Source organism: Embiotoca jacksoni, unplaced genomic scaffold (genome assembly GCF_022577435.1).
Source record: "Embiotoca jacksoni isolate LCO1_2020_lvr unplaced genomic scaffold, fEmbJac1.0.p SCAF_11, whole genome shotgun sequence".
Lineage (NCBI taxonomy): Eukaryota > Metazoa > Chordata > Actinopteri > Embiotocidae > Embiotoca > Embiotoca jacksoni.
In genome coordinates, this window is record NW_027185241.1 from 7,520,824 (window position 1) to 7,536,032 (window position 15,209).

At 44.3% G+C, this 15,209-nt stretch overlaps 1 protein-coding gene across 2 annotated transcripts; it reads left to right on the plus strand.

Annotated features, from left to right (window-relative positions):
- Positions 1-206: 206 nt before the first annotated feature.
- On the plus strand, positions 207-14,825 carry virma (vir like m6A methyltransferase associated). 2 transcript variants are annotated; one of them, XM_069142862.1, is made up of 27 exons: positions 207-290; positions 744-856; positions 1,905-1,991; positions 2,691-2,739; positions 2,812-2,974; positions 3,091-3,210; positions 4,013-4,270; positions 4,812-5,542; positions 5,884-6,021; positions 6,119-6,345; positions 6,454-6,981; positions 7,071-7,225; positions 7,390-7,472; positions 7,908-8,001; positions 8,208-8,596; positions 8,695-8,850; positions 8,952-9,187; positions 9,351-9,600; positions 9,698-9,915; positions 10,047-10,179; positions 11,004-11,144; positions 11,276-11,430; positions 11,658-11,754; positions 12,244-12,410; positions 12,526-12,875; positions 13,997-14,143; positions 14,230-14,825. In XM_069142862.1, exons 1-27 carry the CDS (start codon positions 228-230, stop codon positions 14,448-14,450), a joined length of 5,469 nt encoding a protein of 1,822 aa, XP_068998963.1. In that variant the 5' UTR covers positions 207-227; the 3' UTR covers positions 14,451-14,825. The 2 variants fall into 2 exon arrangements, with proteins under 2 accessions (XP_068998963.1, XP_068998964.1); XM_069142863.1 differs by having other exon boundaries at positions 4,013-4,234.
- Positions 14,826-15,209: the final 384 nt, after the last annotated feature.

Below are 15,209 nucleotides of genomic sequence, written 5' to 3' on the forward strand. Positions count from 1 at the left end.
AATATATCTTAAAATGATTACATAAGCCTAAAAAAAAAGAGAAATGACGAATTGTCTTTTCAACCTCGTTTAATTAATAACTGTATAAATAAGACTTGAATCCTTTTTTAAAATTTTTTTTTATGTATCTTGTATTTGTTTATGATAGTAGCTGGTGGATCTGCTCCGGAAGTGTTCGCTGACCCGGAAGTCCCCCCCCCCCCCGCTCGGCTAGCAGCAAGGAAACGATGGCGGTGGACACTTCGACGGAACTTCTTTTTTTAGATACGTTTAAGCATCAAAATGCAGAGGTAATATTCCTGACGCATCAACACGCCACTTACTCCGGGCCTAATGCATTCAAAGCTCACATCGTTTAAATTCAGTTGTTTTGGAGAAGGATGTTCAACTTCTATGCTAACAATGTTAGCTCGGCTAACATTAGCACTTGGGTCGTGGCTATTTATAACGCTGCTTTTATTTCACCACGCAGGTTCCTGTTTCACACACACACATAGTTGTACCAGACACGCTCGGCAAATGTTATTTGATTTGCATAATCAAATGGCTCCACAGAGAGGCTTCTTCTTGAATACTTGTTCTGTCTGTTTGCTCGTTAAGCCAGGTGGCTAATGCTAACTTCAAAGTGCCGAGCTGGTCATGTTTACCTCGGAGAAGAAAGGGAAAAGTTACTCTTCTAGTCAGCAGTGTTGGATGTGGTTAAAGACAATGGATGGCATTAATGTGTGTCTGCTGCGCCGCAGTTAACCAACGTGGATGTGGTGCGGTTTCCTTGCGGGGTGCTGATCACAGAGGTGCGGGTCATTCCTCCGGGCATCAAAGCACACAGCAACTTACCTGACAGCAGAGCATTTGGGTAAGAGCCGTAATACACTCACTCACACACACAATGACACACATACTCTTAGTTTGGGAACACCCAGCTAAAAAAAAAAGAAAAGAAAAAGCAGTCTAATCTAACAGTAAATCCCACCAGCATAGATGTTATGATAAGGATTTGTTCATTCAGCTTTATGCTCACTCATTCAGAAATGTTGAATCATATCAGGTCATGCTGGAATTTGTTTCTAATAATTTGTCGATATCAATCACGTAAACGAGGGTGTAGAAAATACATATACAAAATTTGTGTTTTTAACTAGCAGTGACTGGAAAGGGATTGTTTTGTTGTTGTTGGATGCACAGTGCACATGTTGTGTTTACTTTGTGAAAACCTGAGCACTGGTATAAGATCGTTAGACAGTATGATCAGATACCAGGTATCAGAATTATATTTTGGGAGAAAAAGTTGGCTTGGTTCATCTGGAGTTGCTGGAGATCCTTGATGTTATTGCCTCTGGGGATATTTGTTAGCTGAAGATACCTGGCGTGTACTGTGTGGACCTGTCAGAAATAGAGAGGCCAGTGTGAATGAAGAGGTGAGCGAGTTTGACACCTGAGCTCCATTGTTGAGTGGGTCCTGATTCCCACTGAGCCTGTTGAGTAATGTGATGTAATTGAACTAAATGAATGGACTCAATGTTCAAGAATGCACAAAACTGTATGTGTAGAGGTGGCCGATTTGGATAAATTACTTTAGAATATGTAATTTTAAATGGCCAACTTGATTTATATTGGAAAAATATGTCCATGACTTCAGTAATAAACATATATTAACTATGTGTTGATTATATTCAACAATCAAAACTGAACTTTATAAACTCCTTATTTAGAATTTAGACAGACTTTGTTTTTAAATAGCTTCAGATTGTACAGGTGTACCTAATAAAGTGACCACTGAGTGAGATTTTGTTATATCGTACACCCCACTGATGATATATAACTCATATCAGTGAAGCTTTCAGGTTACAAGGTGACTGAGTCCCGATTTTCTCATTGCTGTATGTGTCTTTCTGTGTTTCCAGGGAGACTTCTCCTCATGCCTTCCAGTTGGAGCTGTTCTTCAATAATGTCACCAAGCCCAACAACCCCACCTTCCACAGACTGGGCAGGTCAGAATGATTTCTCTCGTGTTGCTTCTTTAAACATCAGAGCCTCTTCTCCTTCTCTGTATTTCCTGCTCAGATTTCAAAAGCGCTTAAGATGCAGAAGTCTGTCTCACCTGTAGAACCAGTCACGGTAGCATCTGAGACCTGTTCTCATAGGCCTAGCGGGCACCCATCCATAATCAGGTGTCTTTGTTCCCATGCTGGCTAACTGGTCTCTCCAGAAACCCAACCCCACCCACTCTGTGGCAGAAAGTGCAGAGAAAGTGTAGAGGTCTCAGTGAAATGGAGCAGTAGTGGCAGATTTGAGTCAAGCATTTTTATTCTATCATCATAATAACAGAGGCATGTGCACAGCAGCAGAACGTAAACATGTATTTAGAAGCCCATTGTGTAAGAGTTATTAAAAACTGTAAATACAACATGCCCGAGTTATTATCGCTGCTGGGAAAGTTGGGATGAGATTTTTCTAACCTGAGGAATTGTTCTTAAAATATCTTCCAAATGTTATAAACAGACAAGGCTGAAATATTTTTGATATCTTAACCTAAGAAACAGTTTGATCAGCCGGTGTGGTAATAAGAATCTCTGCACCATTGTGTACCATACCATCCCAAAAAAGATGCTCAACTTTAGGAATAGTTCATCATTGGTTTGTATTTGCAGTTTTATTTTAATATGCTCTTTCTTACTTTCTCCCCTCAGTCTGGAGTATGATGAGAACAAGTCCATTGTGTTCAGACCCAGTGGAAAGGTAAATGACAACATGATCGGTATTGTGTGTCTCTGTTGATTTGTGAATAATTAAATGGGCTCTTGTGTGCAGGTGAACACAGATGGCCTGGTGCTGCGTGGCTGGTACACAAGTCTGACTGTGGCAGTGTACGGGACAGCAGAGCGCTCACATTGTCATGACCAAGGCTCACCTCCTCCTCCTCCACCGCCGCCCCCTCAGCAGCCAAGCGGACTCAAGAGGATCATTAAACAAGGTGGGCGACATTAAGATAAAACTAAGCAGCACTCTCACCTTCACACCCGCTTCCTGAAAGTGAAACATCCCATCAATAGCTGCTAAATCTATTGGTGTCATTGTATTTTTTTTAAGAATGGGAAAAAGATGACCAGTACAATGGCAGCCCACCCAGACCAGCACCCAGAGGGCCTCGTACTCCACCTGGACCTCCACCCCCGGATGATGATGATGAGGAGCAGGTTCAGATGACAGGTCAGAGCTGTACATCTGTTTGATGTTATTATATTGTGTCTGCCACTGTCTCAAAAAGTGACAGGGATTCAGCATTAGATAGAGCTTTTGCTGGGTCAATTCCTCTCATATTTAAATGATCGCAACAGTAGTTATTCATGATTAAATTTAGAAGTTAGACTTTGAGAAAGTACTGCAGTCAGTGTCACTATAATATTCTGTGATTTTTACTGTTAAACGCTCAGTTTTTCCACCCATAATGGTTTAGCCCATTTACTACAATTTTGTGTACACAACATTATCTGTTTGAGCCGAGTATTTGAGTTCTCAGTTAAATAGTAAAACGAACATGGCAAGTACAGCTGTGCTTAATGTAGGGCATCTTTCATAGTACGTGTAATGTCACACTCTATTTTGATGATTACTATTGTTGCCTGGAAATATAAATAATCTTCACTCCAATGGGTTACACGTTTAAAGTAGTGACAAAGTGCCATATTATTGTGGAACAACACCTCAAGGGTTCGACTGACTCAATGTTACTACCTATCTTCACCAATCAAACGCCTCGCTACCTCACAGGATATTATGCGTACATACACACACACACACATGCATACATGTCTAAGTAAGTCTTTACATACTGAAGTGCCTGCTTGCCAGTTAGGAAAACAAAATTAAATAAAAGTGATTTGGAATTTTTTTTTTTTTTAATGTTAAGTAAGAGGTTAAAAACCAAAAGGTCCTTAAACTGTTTTGCATAATTTTCCTATAATTAGTATGTATTTGTATATGCTTTCTGTGTATGTTGTAAAATCCACAGTGGGAGTGGTCAAAGATGAGACATGCGAGGGCCGTGACAACTACCTGGAGGCCGTGTCCCCTGAGAGGTCACTGCCTGTCAACGAAACCTACTCCGACGCTGAACAGGAGGAGGAGGGTGAGGAGGAGGAGGAAGAGGAGGAGCAGGAGGAGGAGGAAGATGCACGGACCGAGGGGAGCGTGCCGGAGGAGGAGGAGGAAGAAGAGGAGGAGGAAGATGAGGGTGAGGACGAGGAAGAGGAGATGGAGATGGAGGAAGGTAGGGGAGATCTTATGTGAGAGTAGGATAGTCTGCAATCCCAAATGGACACTCAGCCCTGAAGCCCTTGATACTAGAAAGTCAAGACTACACGTGGTTGTCAGATGTCCCAGGGGGCCACGGAAGCTGGGTCCATTTGGGACTGAGTAACAGTTGGAGAGAGTGTGTGTGCTCTGGCATGCTGTGTCTATCTACAACCACTGGATGCTGCGGACTCTCAGCTCGCCCGCCCAGTGGCTCTTCTGAAGGCTTATGATGAACCCTCATAAGTTGTCATGTGGAGGCCTACCTGACGCGTCCTCACATCCGTGGCTGAATGTGTGCTGCAGTAGTGACATGATGCATGCCAAACTAACCCTGCATGTTTGGAGTGATGCTGCTCTGCAGGAGTGAGTGTTTGCATCTTTGTATGAGAAAGGGACTATACAGTTGTTGCTGGCCTCCTCATTGTCGCTCATTTTCAAACACATTTTTATGAAACGGAAGATGTTTTTGAATTTCTTTAGAGTTGATAAGTTTGCCTCCTTCTTTGCTCCTCTAGGTGATGATGGTTATGAGCAGATTTCCAGCGATGAGGACGACCTGGATAACGGCAGCTTCAAGTTGCCCACGTTTGACATGGACTACACTCCGGAGGACCTTGCATCTGTCCCACCTGTCCAGTATGACCCATACGAACGAGAACTCAGACCCTTGCTTTACTTCACCCCTCCATACAAGACCCGCTTTGATACCCAGTTTGAGAAGGCCAGTATAGAGGAGCCCAGGGATGCTGGTGGAACAGAAGGACCAGTGGGTGGAGAGGAGGCTGAGGCAGTTGCTCAGCTGAAAGAACTACTAACTGCTACTGGTGAAGACAGAGACGCACGCTGGGTCACAGCTCTGGAAGAGGCACCTGGACTACTGGCCAAAGAATTGGCTCATTTAATCAAACAGGGAAAGGGAGAGATGGAGGAGCCTCTTAGAGTTTTAGTCCAGTGGGCTCTCCAAGCTCTGAGTATGGAGATGGCTCTCACGCAACCCATTGCACTTAACCTCAGACAGCTAAAAGCTGGTGCCAAGCTAGCATCACACCTGGCAGAGTGTCCGCAGGGCCTCACAGTGCTGCTGCGTGAGGGGGCCCTGAGTGTGCTGCTGGAGCTGCTCCACGCTGACCACGTCTCCTCCACTCTGAAGCTGAGTATCCTGAGAGCTTTGGATGCTCTGATTAGCGCTCCTGCTGGGGTGGGGGCTTTTCTACAGGCAGCAGATTCAGAGAAGAGTGGCTATCAGGTGAGCAAAACAAAGTTTGTCATCATTTTCTTTTACATTTCTTTGGCACAGATCCCAGAGCAAGGTACTTAAAAAAAAAAAAAAAAAAAATACAATTGAAAATGTTTAACTGATTTGTGCGCAGTGAAAAATTTCATGGCAAATGGGACTGCTCCTACCATTTGTTATGTCCCTCATGAATGAGCTTTAAAATACAGCACATTTAAATTGATTACTACTTTACATCACAGACCAGGACTCACCACCCACCTTTTACTTTCACAGAACACACTGACTAGTTAAAGAATATGATGTGGTTTTGCATCATTAAGATGTGACGCTGAGCTTTATGTGCCTCACAGCGTCTCGTCCAGCTGTTCCTGCGTGAAGAAACAGTGAGGGTCATAACAGCTGGCAACGCCATATTACAGAAGAGCCACATGTATGAAGTGCTCGTCGACCTCCAAAATACAGCAACGGCTTGGAGTGAACCACAGCAGGTAACAAGAGTCACTTCAAATATGTCACACGCTTTAAAGACTAAGGATCTTTTTTCTTTTTTTTCAAATAATAATCATAACTGACTGGTATCCTCAGGAGGAGATGGACGATGCTGATATCCCCATGGAAGAGGAACCCGCACTAAGCTCCTCCCCTGTGAGCGAGGCAGAGCTTGATAGGTTGGCAGGGGTTTTGGAAGAGCTTCACCACTTGCTAGAGACTGCCCCTCACTGCATGGTGCAGCCCCCTGGGAAGGCCTTCCCCACTACTGCTAGAATAACAGGACCACAGGAAAGGGACAATCCATACCCAACACTGTTTAGGTACACAATCAGAGACACATGACCTCAAACCTCACTGTGTGGACATAAAGTTTCATGTAGTTTTGACTCATTGACTGAAATTCTGTTTTTGCACTTATCTCCTTACAGGTATATGCATGCGTGCCGTTTCCTGGAAAGCACAGCAGCGGTGCTGTCAGCAGCTGCTGCAGCTGGCCATCTAGGTGTCACCCAAGCCGTCAGAGAACTCCTACGCTTCCTGTCGCTCACCCAGTCGGGTCTGCTCTTCCTTCTCGCCCAGCCCACACCCACCAACCTGCTGCTGCGTCTCCTGGCATCGATGGCAGAGTCTGAGGGCGAGGAGAGCACGTTTACAGGAGGAGAGGGAGGCTTCACGGGGCCGGGGGTCGGTGAAGAAGGCTTTGGCGTGTGGCTCATGCAGGCGCTGCACGCGCTGCAAGGGGTGTCAGAACTCATGAGCCATGTAGCCGCGGGAGGAGATGGCGGCGCAGGGCTAGAGGAAGGCGACAATGCAGAGGTCCTGGCCATGCTCCACGCGCTTTACTTGATGACCTTCACGCTGACAGGTCGTAGTGCCGTGGCCCATGTTCTCAGCCTGGACAACAACCTGTCCTGTCTGGTCACCCTGCTCAACCACCACAGCAAAGATGGACAGGGGTACAGCTGTCTTTTCCTTCTGTTTGTTTCTATGTTTATGCTGTGATTTTTAGTATGATTTGACTTTTTTCTTTCTTTCGTTCTTTCAGTGAGGCCAAAGCTCGCAAAGCAGTGACATATAACTATGCCTGTATGCTGGTCTTAATGGTGGTGCAGACCTCTAATGAACTGCGGATGATGGAACAGTTCGCCGTTCCCCTGCTAACTTTAGCCAAAGCAGATGACACCAATGCCAAGTTACAAGGTAAATATTACTTCTGTCACACACACACACACACACACACACACACACACACACACACACACACACACACACACACACACACACACACACACACACACGGACCAGGCTATATAAGAAAACTTTGAATATTTAAGTGCATATATTTATGTCTCCTTGTTCTTCAGAGCTTGGTAAATGGCTGGAACCTCTGGAAAAACTTCGCTTTGAGATGGGCAGCATTTCTACCCTCATTGACTACATCAAGCAGGTGCAGATTTCTCACTCAATATACATCCTGCTGCAGTAAAGCAACATTTCAGTATGTTTTCATCTTAAGTAGCTCCATGACCTTTTAGCCACGTATATTGCCTGATGAAATTTCTAATAACTGCTTAGTCCTTATAAATCTCTTCAGTTGTCAGTTATTGGGCGGCTGCCAAAGATTTGTCAATTACATCTAATTCAATGAGACTATTAACTCTTTCAGTGTGGGAATAAAGGCTCTCCCTACCTTACCCCTTCTACTGAGTTGAAATTTATAGAGCTGATTCTGTATTAACTGTACAGCCTTGTCACTGTTTGTATTCAGGCCAGCTGACAAGGTGACTCTGAACAAAAACTTCCTAAACAATAAAACTGTTAATGAAGCAGGAAATATTTTGTGTCGTATGTCACTCTAAACATGGTTCTCTTTTGGCTTCAGAATCTGGAAAATGTGTTAAGTGCTGAGGGAACAGGGCTGGTCACTGCTCTGAGGGTCCTCTGTCACATAGGCTGCCCCCCTCCTGCTGTAGAAGGTAAAGAGACACCAAAGATGATTTTGGAACTAATAAGAGATGAAAACTAAATGCGTCTTTAGTTGTCTAATTAGACTTGTTGTAATCTAACTGGTAACCGTGGTCGTGAATGTTGAGTGCAGAAGAGAGGAGGCCGTTTCTGTACCATAGCAGAGACATTTGTACCAAGACATGTACACTTCATCATGTCTTCCTCCTCTTTGCAGGTCAGCAGAGGGATCTGAAGTGGAGTCTTGCAAGTGTCCAGCTGTTCTCCGGGGAGGGGCTGGACACGTGTGTGCGTGTCCTGCAGAAGCTGTGCAGCGTGTTACTGCAGCCATGGCGCGTGCACGGACACATGGGCCCGACGCCGCAGCGCTGCATGATCCTCAGTATATGCATCAGCACGCTCAGGCTGCTGCGCACCATGCTAACCGAGCTGCTGCGCGGGGGAGCTTTCCAGTTCAGGGACACTCGTGTGGCCAACGTGTTGGTGACGCTCCACATGATAGTGTGCTCTATCCCTGCGTCTGGACGTCTAGACGGGGAGGAGACCAGAGTGCAGGCGCTCATCGTTGATGTGCTGCTCACCTTCACACAGGGTGTCAATGAGGAGGTATGTGAATGAGTGAGAGGGTTAAACAACCAGCACGATGCATGATGTGGTGTCATTAGTAGTTCATATTTGTGAGACGATGTTTGTGTCTGCTGCAGGTGACTCACACGGAAGAGACTCTGGCCAGCAACACATGGTCTCTGATGTTAAAGGAGGTTTTGGTCTCATTGCTAAAAGCTCCTGAAGGTCTCTTCTCTGGCCTGACGTTGCTGTCTGAGCTCCTTCCTCTTCCACTGCCAATGCAGAGTACTCAGGTAACCTGTTGGTCACTCATCCATCCTGTAACTTCCTTTGACCTTCTGATGATTCTTGTCTCCGCATACACGCTAATATTATGAGACGTTTGTGTCCATAGGTGATATCAGTCCAAGATGTGGCTGTAGCCTTAAACACAAGGAAGCTTTGGAGCATGCACATACGGGCACAGTGGAAAGTGTTGTCCGAGGCGCTGAGGTGTGTGTGCGCCACCAGCTGCCCTCCTCTCCTTGCCATGCTGAGGAGAGTGTGTGTTCAGCTGGCAGACCTGTCTTCACCCACTGCAACACTCATCATGAAGACCCTGCTGGAGCTGCTGCTGGAGGAGCTGCAGCCGTGAGTGAAGAGCACGCATGCACGCACGCACGCACGCACGCACACACACACACACGCACGCACGCACGCACGCACGCACGCACGCACGCACGCACGCACACACACAGCTTTTGTATTTGTCATGTAAATTGTATTTAAAGTGTCTGCAATCTGCTGCCTGCAGGGCGGAGGGGAAAGGTGTGTTCTGGGGCCAAGTGTTGCGTCTGCTCTCTTTGATGGACGCTCTGGTGTCTCAGAGAGCTTGTAAAAGCGCAGCTCTGCACCTGCTGTCGGGGTCGGTCTCTGGAGATGAACAACTGGCCGATCTGTTCCCCCTGCTTTTGTCTCTGTTGGTCCCTTCGAAGGAGCACCCCTTACAACAACAGCAATGCAGTGTATTAGTGGGGACAATATTACAGTCACTGTGTGACCAGGTAAGGGTGACAGTGCACTTCAACCGAAAGGTGTAAACAACTTCCTACAGGAAAAAGAAAAGACAGCCTAAAGATGTTAATCTCTTGTCTTGATCAGGACATTTCTCTGGTGGTGTCTCCACCTGGTGTTAACTGTGTGTCGGAGGCTGAGCAGCTGGCCAATGCACTTCCGGGGCGAGATATGATGTCATCGGTGTGCAGTTCCCTGTTGGAGGTTTTGGGGAATGCAGAGAGCAGCGTGCCGCTTCTCCTCACCTGCATCAGGACTTTGACATTCCTCACAGAGAACGACTATGGACTGTACCACCTCAAAGTGTAAATGGAAATGTTCCCCTCTTGGTTCTTTGCTTCATCACTGTCTCTCCATCCTACCTTCCTCTCCTTCTGGAGGTTTTACCATTTTCCCAGTTAAACAAGACTTTGATTAGACTTTGTCTGTGTTTCAGTGCTCTGAAGAAACATGGTGTGGGACTCTGCTCGCTGTTAAAGAGGCTGGTGTTTTCCTTCAACAAGGACTCAGCGGATCTGCTCTCAGCTCTGCTCGACTTTCTCAGGCAGATCCTCAACACAGAAACCATGGTAAATACACCTTAAATTGATATTTCAATTTCTGAAATGAGAATAAACCCTTCAAAATGTGTCATGTCTTTGTTTAAGGGAGTCCCAAAACAAAAATTTACACAGAGAACAAAACAATAGAGAACACAAATAACAATATATTAGATAAATAAATCCATCTATTTGACAACAAGAAGAGAAGAGGGTTACAGCCTGAGGAGATGAAGTGGGGAGTGAATATGTACAGGTAAATGATTATAGTCTGAGGGGGCTCTAAACATATAAGCAAACAAATAAATATCATTAGAGACAGGGAAACACAGAGGAGCTCATCAAAGCCTCTTAGTGACTTATCAGAAGTGTACGGAGATCGCTTTGAGCAATACACATATTTATAATTATTGCATTACAGTTGCAGGTGGTTTTATTTTAATATAATTTGTGGCAATCATTTGTGTTTTTGTTTTGTGGTTTCGTCATCAGATATATCTTGAAACAAGTGAATGGAACTACAATACGAGTACTTGTTAGGGATAATTGGATAAGTGCTGCTTTGGAAGTAATTAGCTGCTTTGGGTTTTCTTTCCGTCCTTACAGGTTGTTGTCAGTCTAATCTCCCTATGTCAAACATTTACTGGAGTTTTCTTTCCTGCAGCACCAATAAAAAGCCCCCATGTGTTCGTATAGTATTTCAGTGTGGTTCACTAAAATCCCTAACTTTCCATTCGGGAAAACACAGCTAAACTTTCATTGTTCATTTTACTTTTCTTACTTGTAATATTTACTTATCACAGCTTGTCTGTGATTGTAATTGGTCTTGATTGCAAGTGTGTCTTTTGATCCAGTGTGTTGAGGAGGGCCATGGGTCCAGCGAAGAGGCCACTTTTGTTCCTCCACGGTTGATGTCGGGTTCTGAGATGAAAGTTCTGCTACAGTGGGAGGAGTCCGAGTCACATCCACTGCCTGCTCTAGAGAAACAGATCACGGTACAAACAACGCGCATGTGTACAGCATACATTTTATAAAATAAGGGTCAATGCTGCCTTGGCATTCAACTTCCTGTGTGTGTGTGTGTGTGTGTGTGTGTGTGTGTGTGTGTGTGTGTGTGTGTATATAGAAACTGTGTAAAGAAGATGATTCACTGGAAACCATGTTGGAGAACGTGATTATTCTGAGGCAGACGTTGGAGACGGCCACAGACACGCCTCCTGCAGCTGATACTGAGCCCACTCTGCCAGCACCAGAGACACTGGGGGCCCAGTTTAATCACAGGTTCGACCTCTGGATGATTTCTGCATCTCTTTGCTTTCTCCATGTTCTTTTAATCATCCGTCACCGTCAGGGAAAATGTCAAATTGCAGTGACAAAACATGACGGAAACTTTTAGTCATGTAGCTTTTATTAAAACTAAAGCTAGAACTAATTCTGATCCACATGAGCTAAAAAAAAAAAAAAAAAAAAAAGGGTTTAAACTAATCATTGTGTATTTTTATATGTAGGACAGTGTTTATTCTGTCAGAAGCTCTGGATGAGCAGCTGAAGGCTCTGTGGTTCTCTCCCTTCCAAACTGATGACATAGAAACAGACCTTGATATGGTAAGTGTGTGTGTGTGTGTGTTTGCATTTTTACCCATTACCTTTTCGTTGTCAGTGCAGTTTTGCTGTATTACCAGCAGATAGGATGTCCTGTATTTATCATTCTTAAAAATCCAAATATTTACAGCACAATATCTGTATTGCCACAGTGACCACCCTAAGGCAAGCAGCATAGTCTGTACTTGTATGAAAAACTCGTTCACACCAAGGTGTGTCCAAAACCTCGACACTGAATTAAGACATTTTCATGTTCAGACATGTGCCACATTGCTCTGATTCATCCAATTAAGTTCAAGTACTTCTTGTTTTTTTTTTTCCCCGTTTTTTTTTTTTTTTTTTTTTTTTTTTTTTTTTTTTTTTCAAAAAACATAAAGCTTCTTTTCTTCTTTATCTGACTTAATTCAGAAAAAACACCAAACAACGACATTGTATCATGTCTGTTTATTTGTGTGCATTGTGTCTATGATTGCCTCTTTGTCTGTGTGGCAGGTGAAAGTGGACCTGGTAGGTTTGGCTCAGGATTGTTGTCCAGAGCTGGACCTCAAGGCAGAGCTCGAGCGCTCCTTCCTGTCTGAGCCTTCCTCTCCTGGTCACAACAAGGCTCCTAAAGGCTTCCGACTGGGCAAACACAAACACGAGACCTTCATTACATCAAGGTACAGCTCCAGTATTAACTTCAATTCGTTTACTTGTCACAGAATTAACATCTTGAATCCAGTTTCAAATCGACTTACTGAGCGTCGTTTTGCGCTCGTCTCGTCTCGTCCGCAGCGGTAAATCCGACTACATTGAGCCTGCTAAAAGAGCCCACATCATGGCGGCTCCTCGCGGCCGCGGAGGTCGAGGAGGGTTTGGGCAGAACGTCTCCCGACCACATGACATATTCCGCCTGCGCAAACAGAACACTTCCCGCCCTCCCAGCATGCACGTGGACGACTTTGTTGCAGCAGAGTTTAAAGACATTACGACCCCTCTCGGCCTTTTGCCCCCTAAGCGTCCCCCAAAGAGCACCCCCAAACCCCCCACCAGAGGACTGTTCACTGGAAACAGAGGCAGAGCTACTTTCCACAGCCAGACTCGCTTTTTCACACCACTACAACCTAAAGGTGTTCTGCTGTCAGGTACGTACACAGATACACAGACACATAAATCCTTCCTGAAAAAGTCATATTGTAAAACAGTTTTTTGTGTTAAAGAGACTTGTGTTTATGATCGTCCAGTACTCGTGTCAACACATTGATGTTTGTCAAAATTGCTTTCCTGACTTAAAACTACCTCAATTATTAGTCTGTTGCAGAAAAACACTATCCACATTTCCACTTTGCTGCTCAGGTGTAGTGGCTCAAGTTGTCCAATAAACAAAAAAATAATTTATATTTAGCTTTCTTGATAGAAATGCACATAATGAAATGAGCGAAAAGTAAACGTAAAAATTGGTGGAAGTTTTTTTTTTATTTTATTTTTTTCTCAGCTCTTTAGTGTCTGCTGGCACGTGGCTGACATCATTTTGTGTTTTGCTAAAACTTACAATACATTCCTATTATAATTTTGTCCCAAATGTAACACTATACATACACTGATCAGCAATAACATTAAAACCTCTGGCAGGTGAAGTATTAAGTATAATACAACAGTTCAGCAATAAATCCTCCTTTTATAAGGATTATAATGTTCAGTTGTTATTGAATCTGTATGCGAGAGGTATTGATTTATTTTAATGGTCATTTTAGAGGCTGTAATTTGAGGTGCTGTTGGACTGGACTCGGTTATACTGAGAAGTGTTCTTCACATTTTGTCACTCCTATTTAAATGAATGAAAATATTAGGATCACGCCAGTGGTTTTAATGTTGTGGTTGATTAGTTTATACTGAATATAGTTTTTACCCTTAAAAACTATAAACATGAGAATACATTTTTTTTACTGTGGAAACAGAAGTTTGAGTGAAGCCTACTTAGTAGCTTTTTCCAGAACTTTGAACTATTCTCGTGGTCTTTATCAGCCGATAACATGTTCTCAGTAGAAGGTCATTTGTCATCACATAACTGCTGAAACACACTTAGATCACATAATGAAGACAGAGATTTGATTAACTGGCAGGCAAGTGAGGAAATAGACCTTTAATTAAGGTTTTTAAAAAAGAAATGTCAAACTGCTATGGTGTAGATATTTTTGGCACTCTTCGTGACGCTGCATTAGTTGGCCAGTAGAGGGTGACAGATCCTCTCTTTTTGGTTCTGTAGGCAACTACACTCGAAGAGAAGGAGGCCGTGGTTCATCATGGAGCGGCCAAGTTCCAGCTGTCACTCACAGAGGAACATACAGTGAACCCCGTGGAGGTCAGAGCAACTTCACACGAGGACCTCTGCCGTCCAGACAGCCCCCAGCAAGTATGTACTGCACGCACGCACGCACACTTTTTTCTGGATGTTGGGTTATGAGTTTCTAAACACTGGACACCTTTTATCTTCTCCAGGTGCGTATCGGCTGGCTCCAAGGGACCGAGCACCGCGGGGCAGAGGAGGCACCGGACTGTCTTGGCTCAGCGGGGGAGGAGGTGGAGGCAGTGCTGGAGGGGGCGGCGGGGGAGGTGGGGGAGGTGGAGGCGGGGGAAGAGGATCTCAGGGGAGCAAGTTCAGTGGCGGGGGAGGGAGCGGAGGTGGGAGGGGCAGACACGTTCGCTCCTTCACCAGGTAAATTCACCTGGGCAATGACTGCTGCCTCTCATGGCAACAAATGGACCAATCAGGATACAGTATTTTTTAGTGTATGCTGTCTCCATGGAAATGGCGTGGTAGGAATTTGTCACAATGTCGTACAAACTATGTTGATGTTTTATGTTTTCTTATCATGAGCTGTGTTAAGAGAATAAAGGTAATAGTAAATAAGCTTTTGTGTTTTTAAACACTAAATGAAATAATGAACAGATGCAGAGGCTGAAAGCTTATTACTCATTTTGATTGTCTACAGAAAGGGCAAAAATCAAACAACACTGAAGTCCTTTTAGATGTGTGATGAGAATTAAGTGTGAAAGATTCAGCTACATTAAATCTGACTTTTTTTTAAAGGTTATTTACATGTTGTTTGTGGGGACATCAAGCAGTTGTGAAGCAGAGGGGTCACAATGTGCAACACTGGTTGATAGCAAAATATCACAATCATGATACACAGCTTTGCCAACTGCAACGTCAGGACATTCAGGTAACATGCTGCTCATCCCATTATGGGTGGGACATTGGGTTTTCACCATAACATTTACCATATAACATGAATGCTTCTAGAATCGCCCGGTATTCCTTCATACCTTCGACCGACTAATGTCTGAAGAATTTCACATTGGAAGTCAAATAACTATTAACAGTTGAGTTAAACTCAGACCTTTGGTGATGCAGAGGTCTTGCAGGACAGTTCAGAAAACATTTTCTAGGCAGCATCAGATGGCAGAAGTGAGGAAAT

Coding starts and splice junctions, on each gene's coding strand:
- virma (XM_069142862.1), top strand. CDS start 228: ATGGCGGTGGACACTTCGACGGAACTTCTTTTTTTAGATACGTTTAAG. Junction 11,431..11,657: donor GGGGCCCAGTTTAATCACAG/GTTCGACCTCTG, acceptor TTTTATATGTAG/GACAGTGTTTATTCTGTCAG. Junction 14,144..14,229: donor GTCCAGACAGCCCCCAGCAA/GTATGTACTGCA, acceptor TATCTTCTCCAG/GTGCGTATCGGCTGGCTCCA.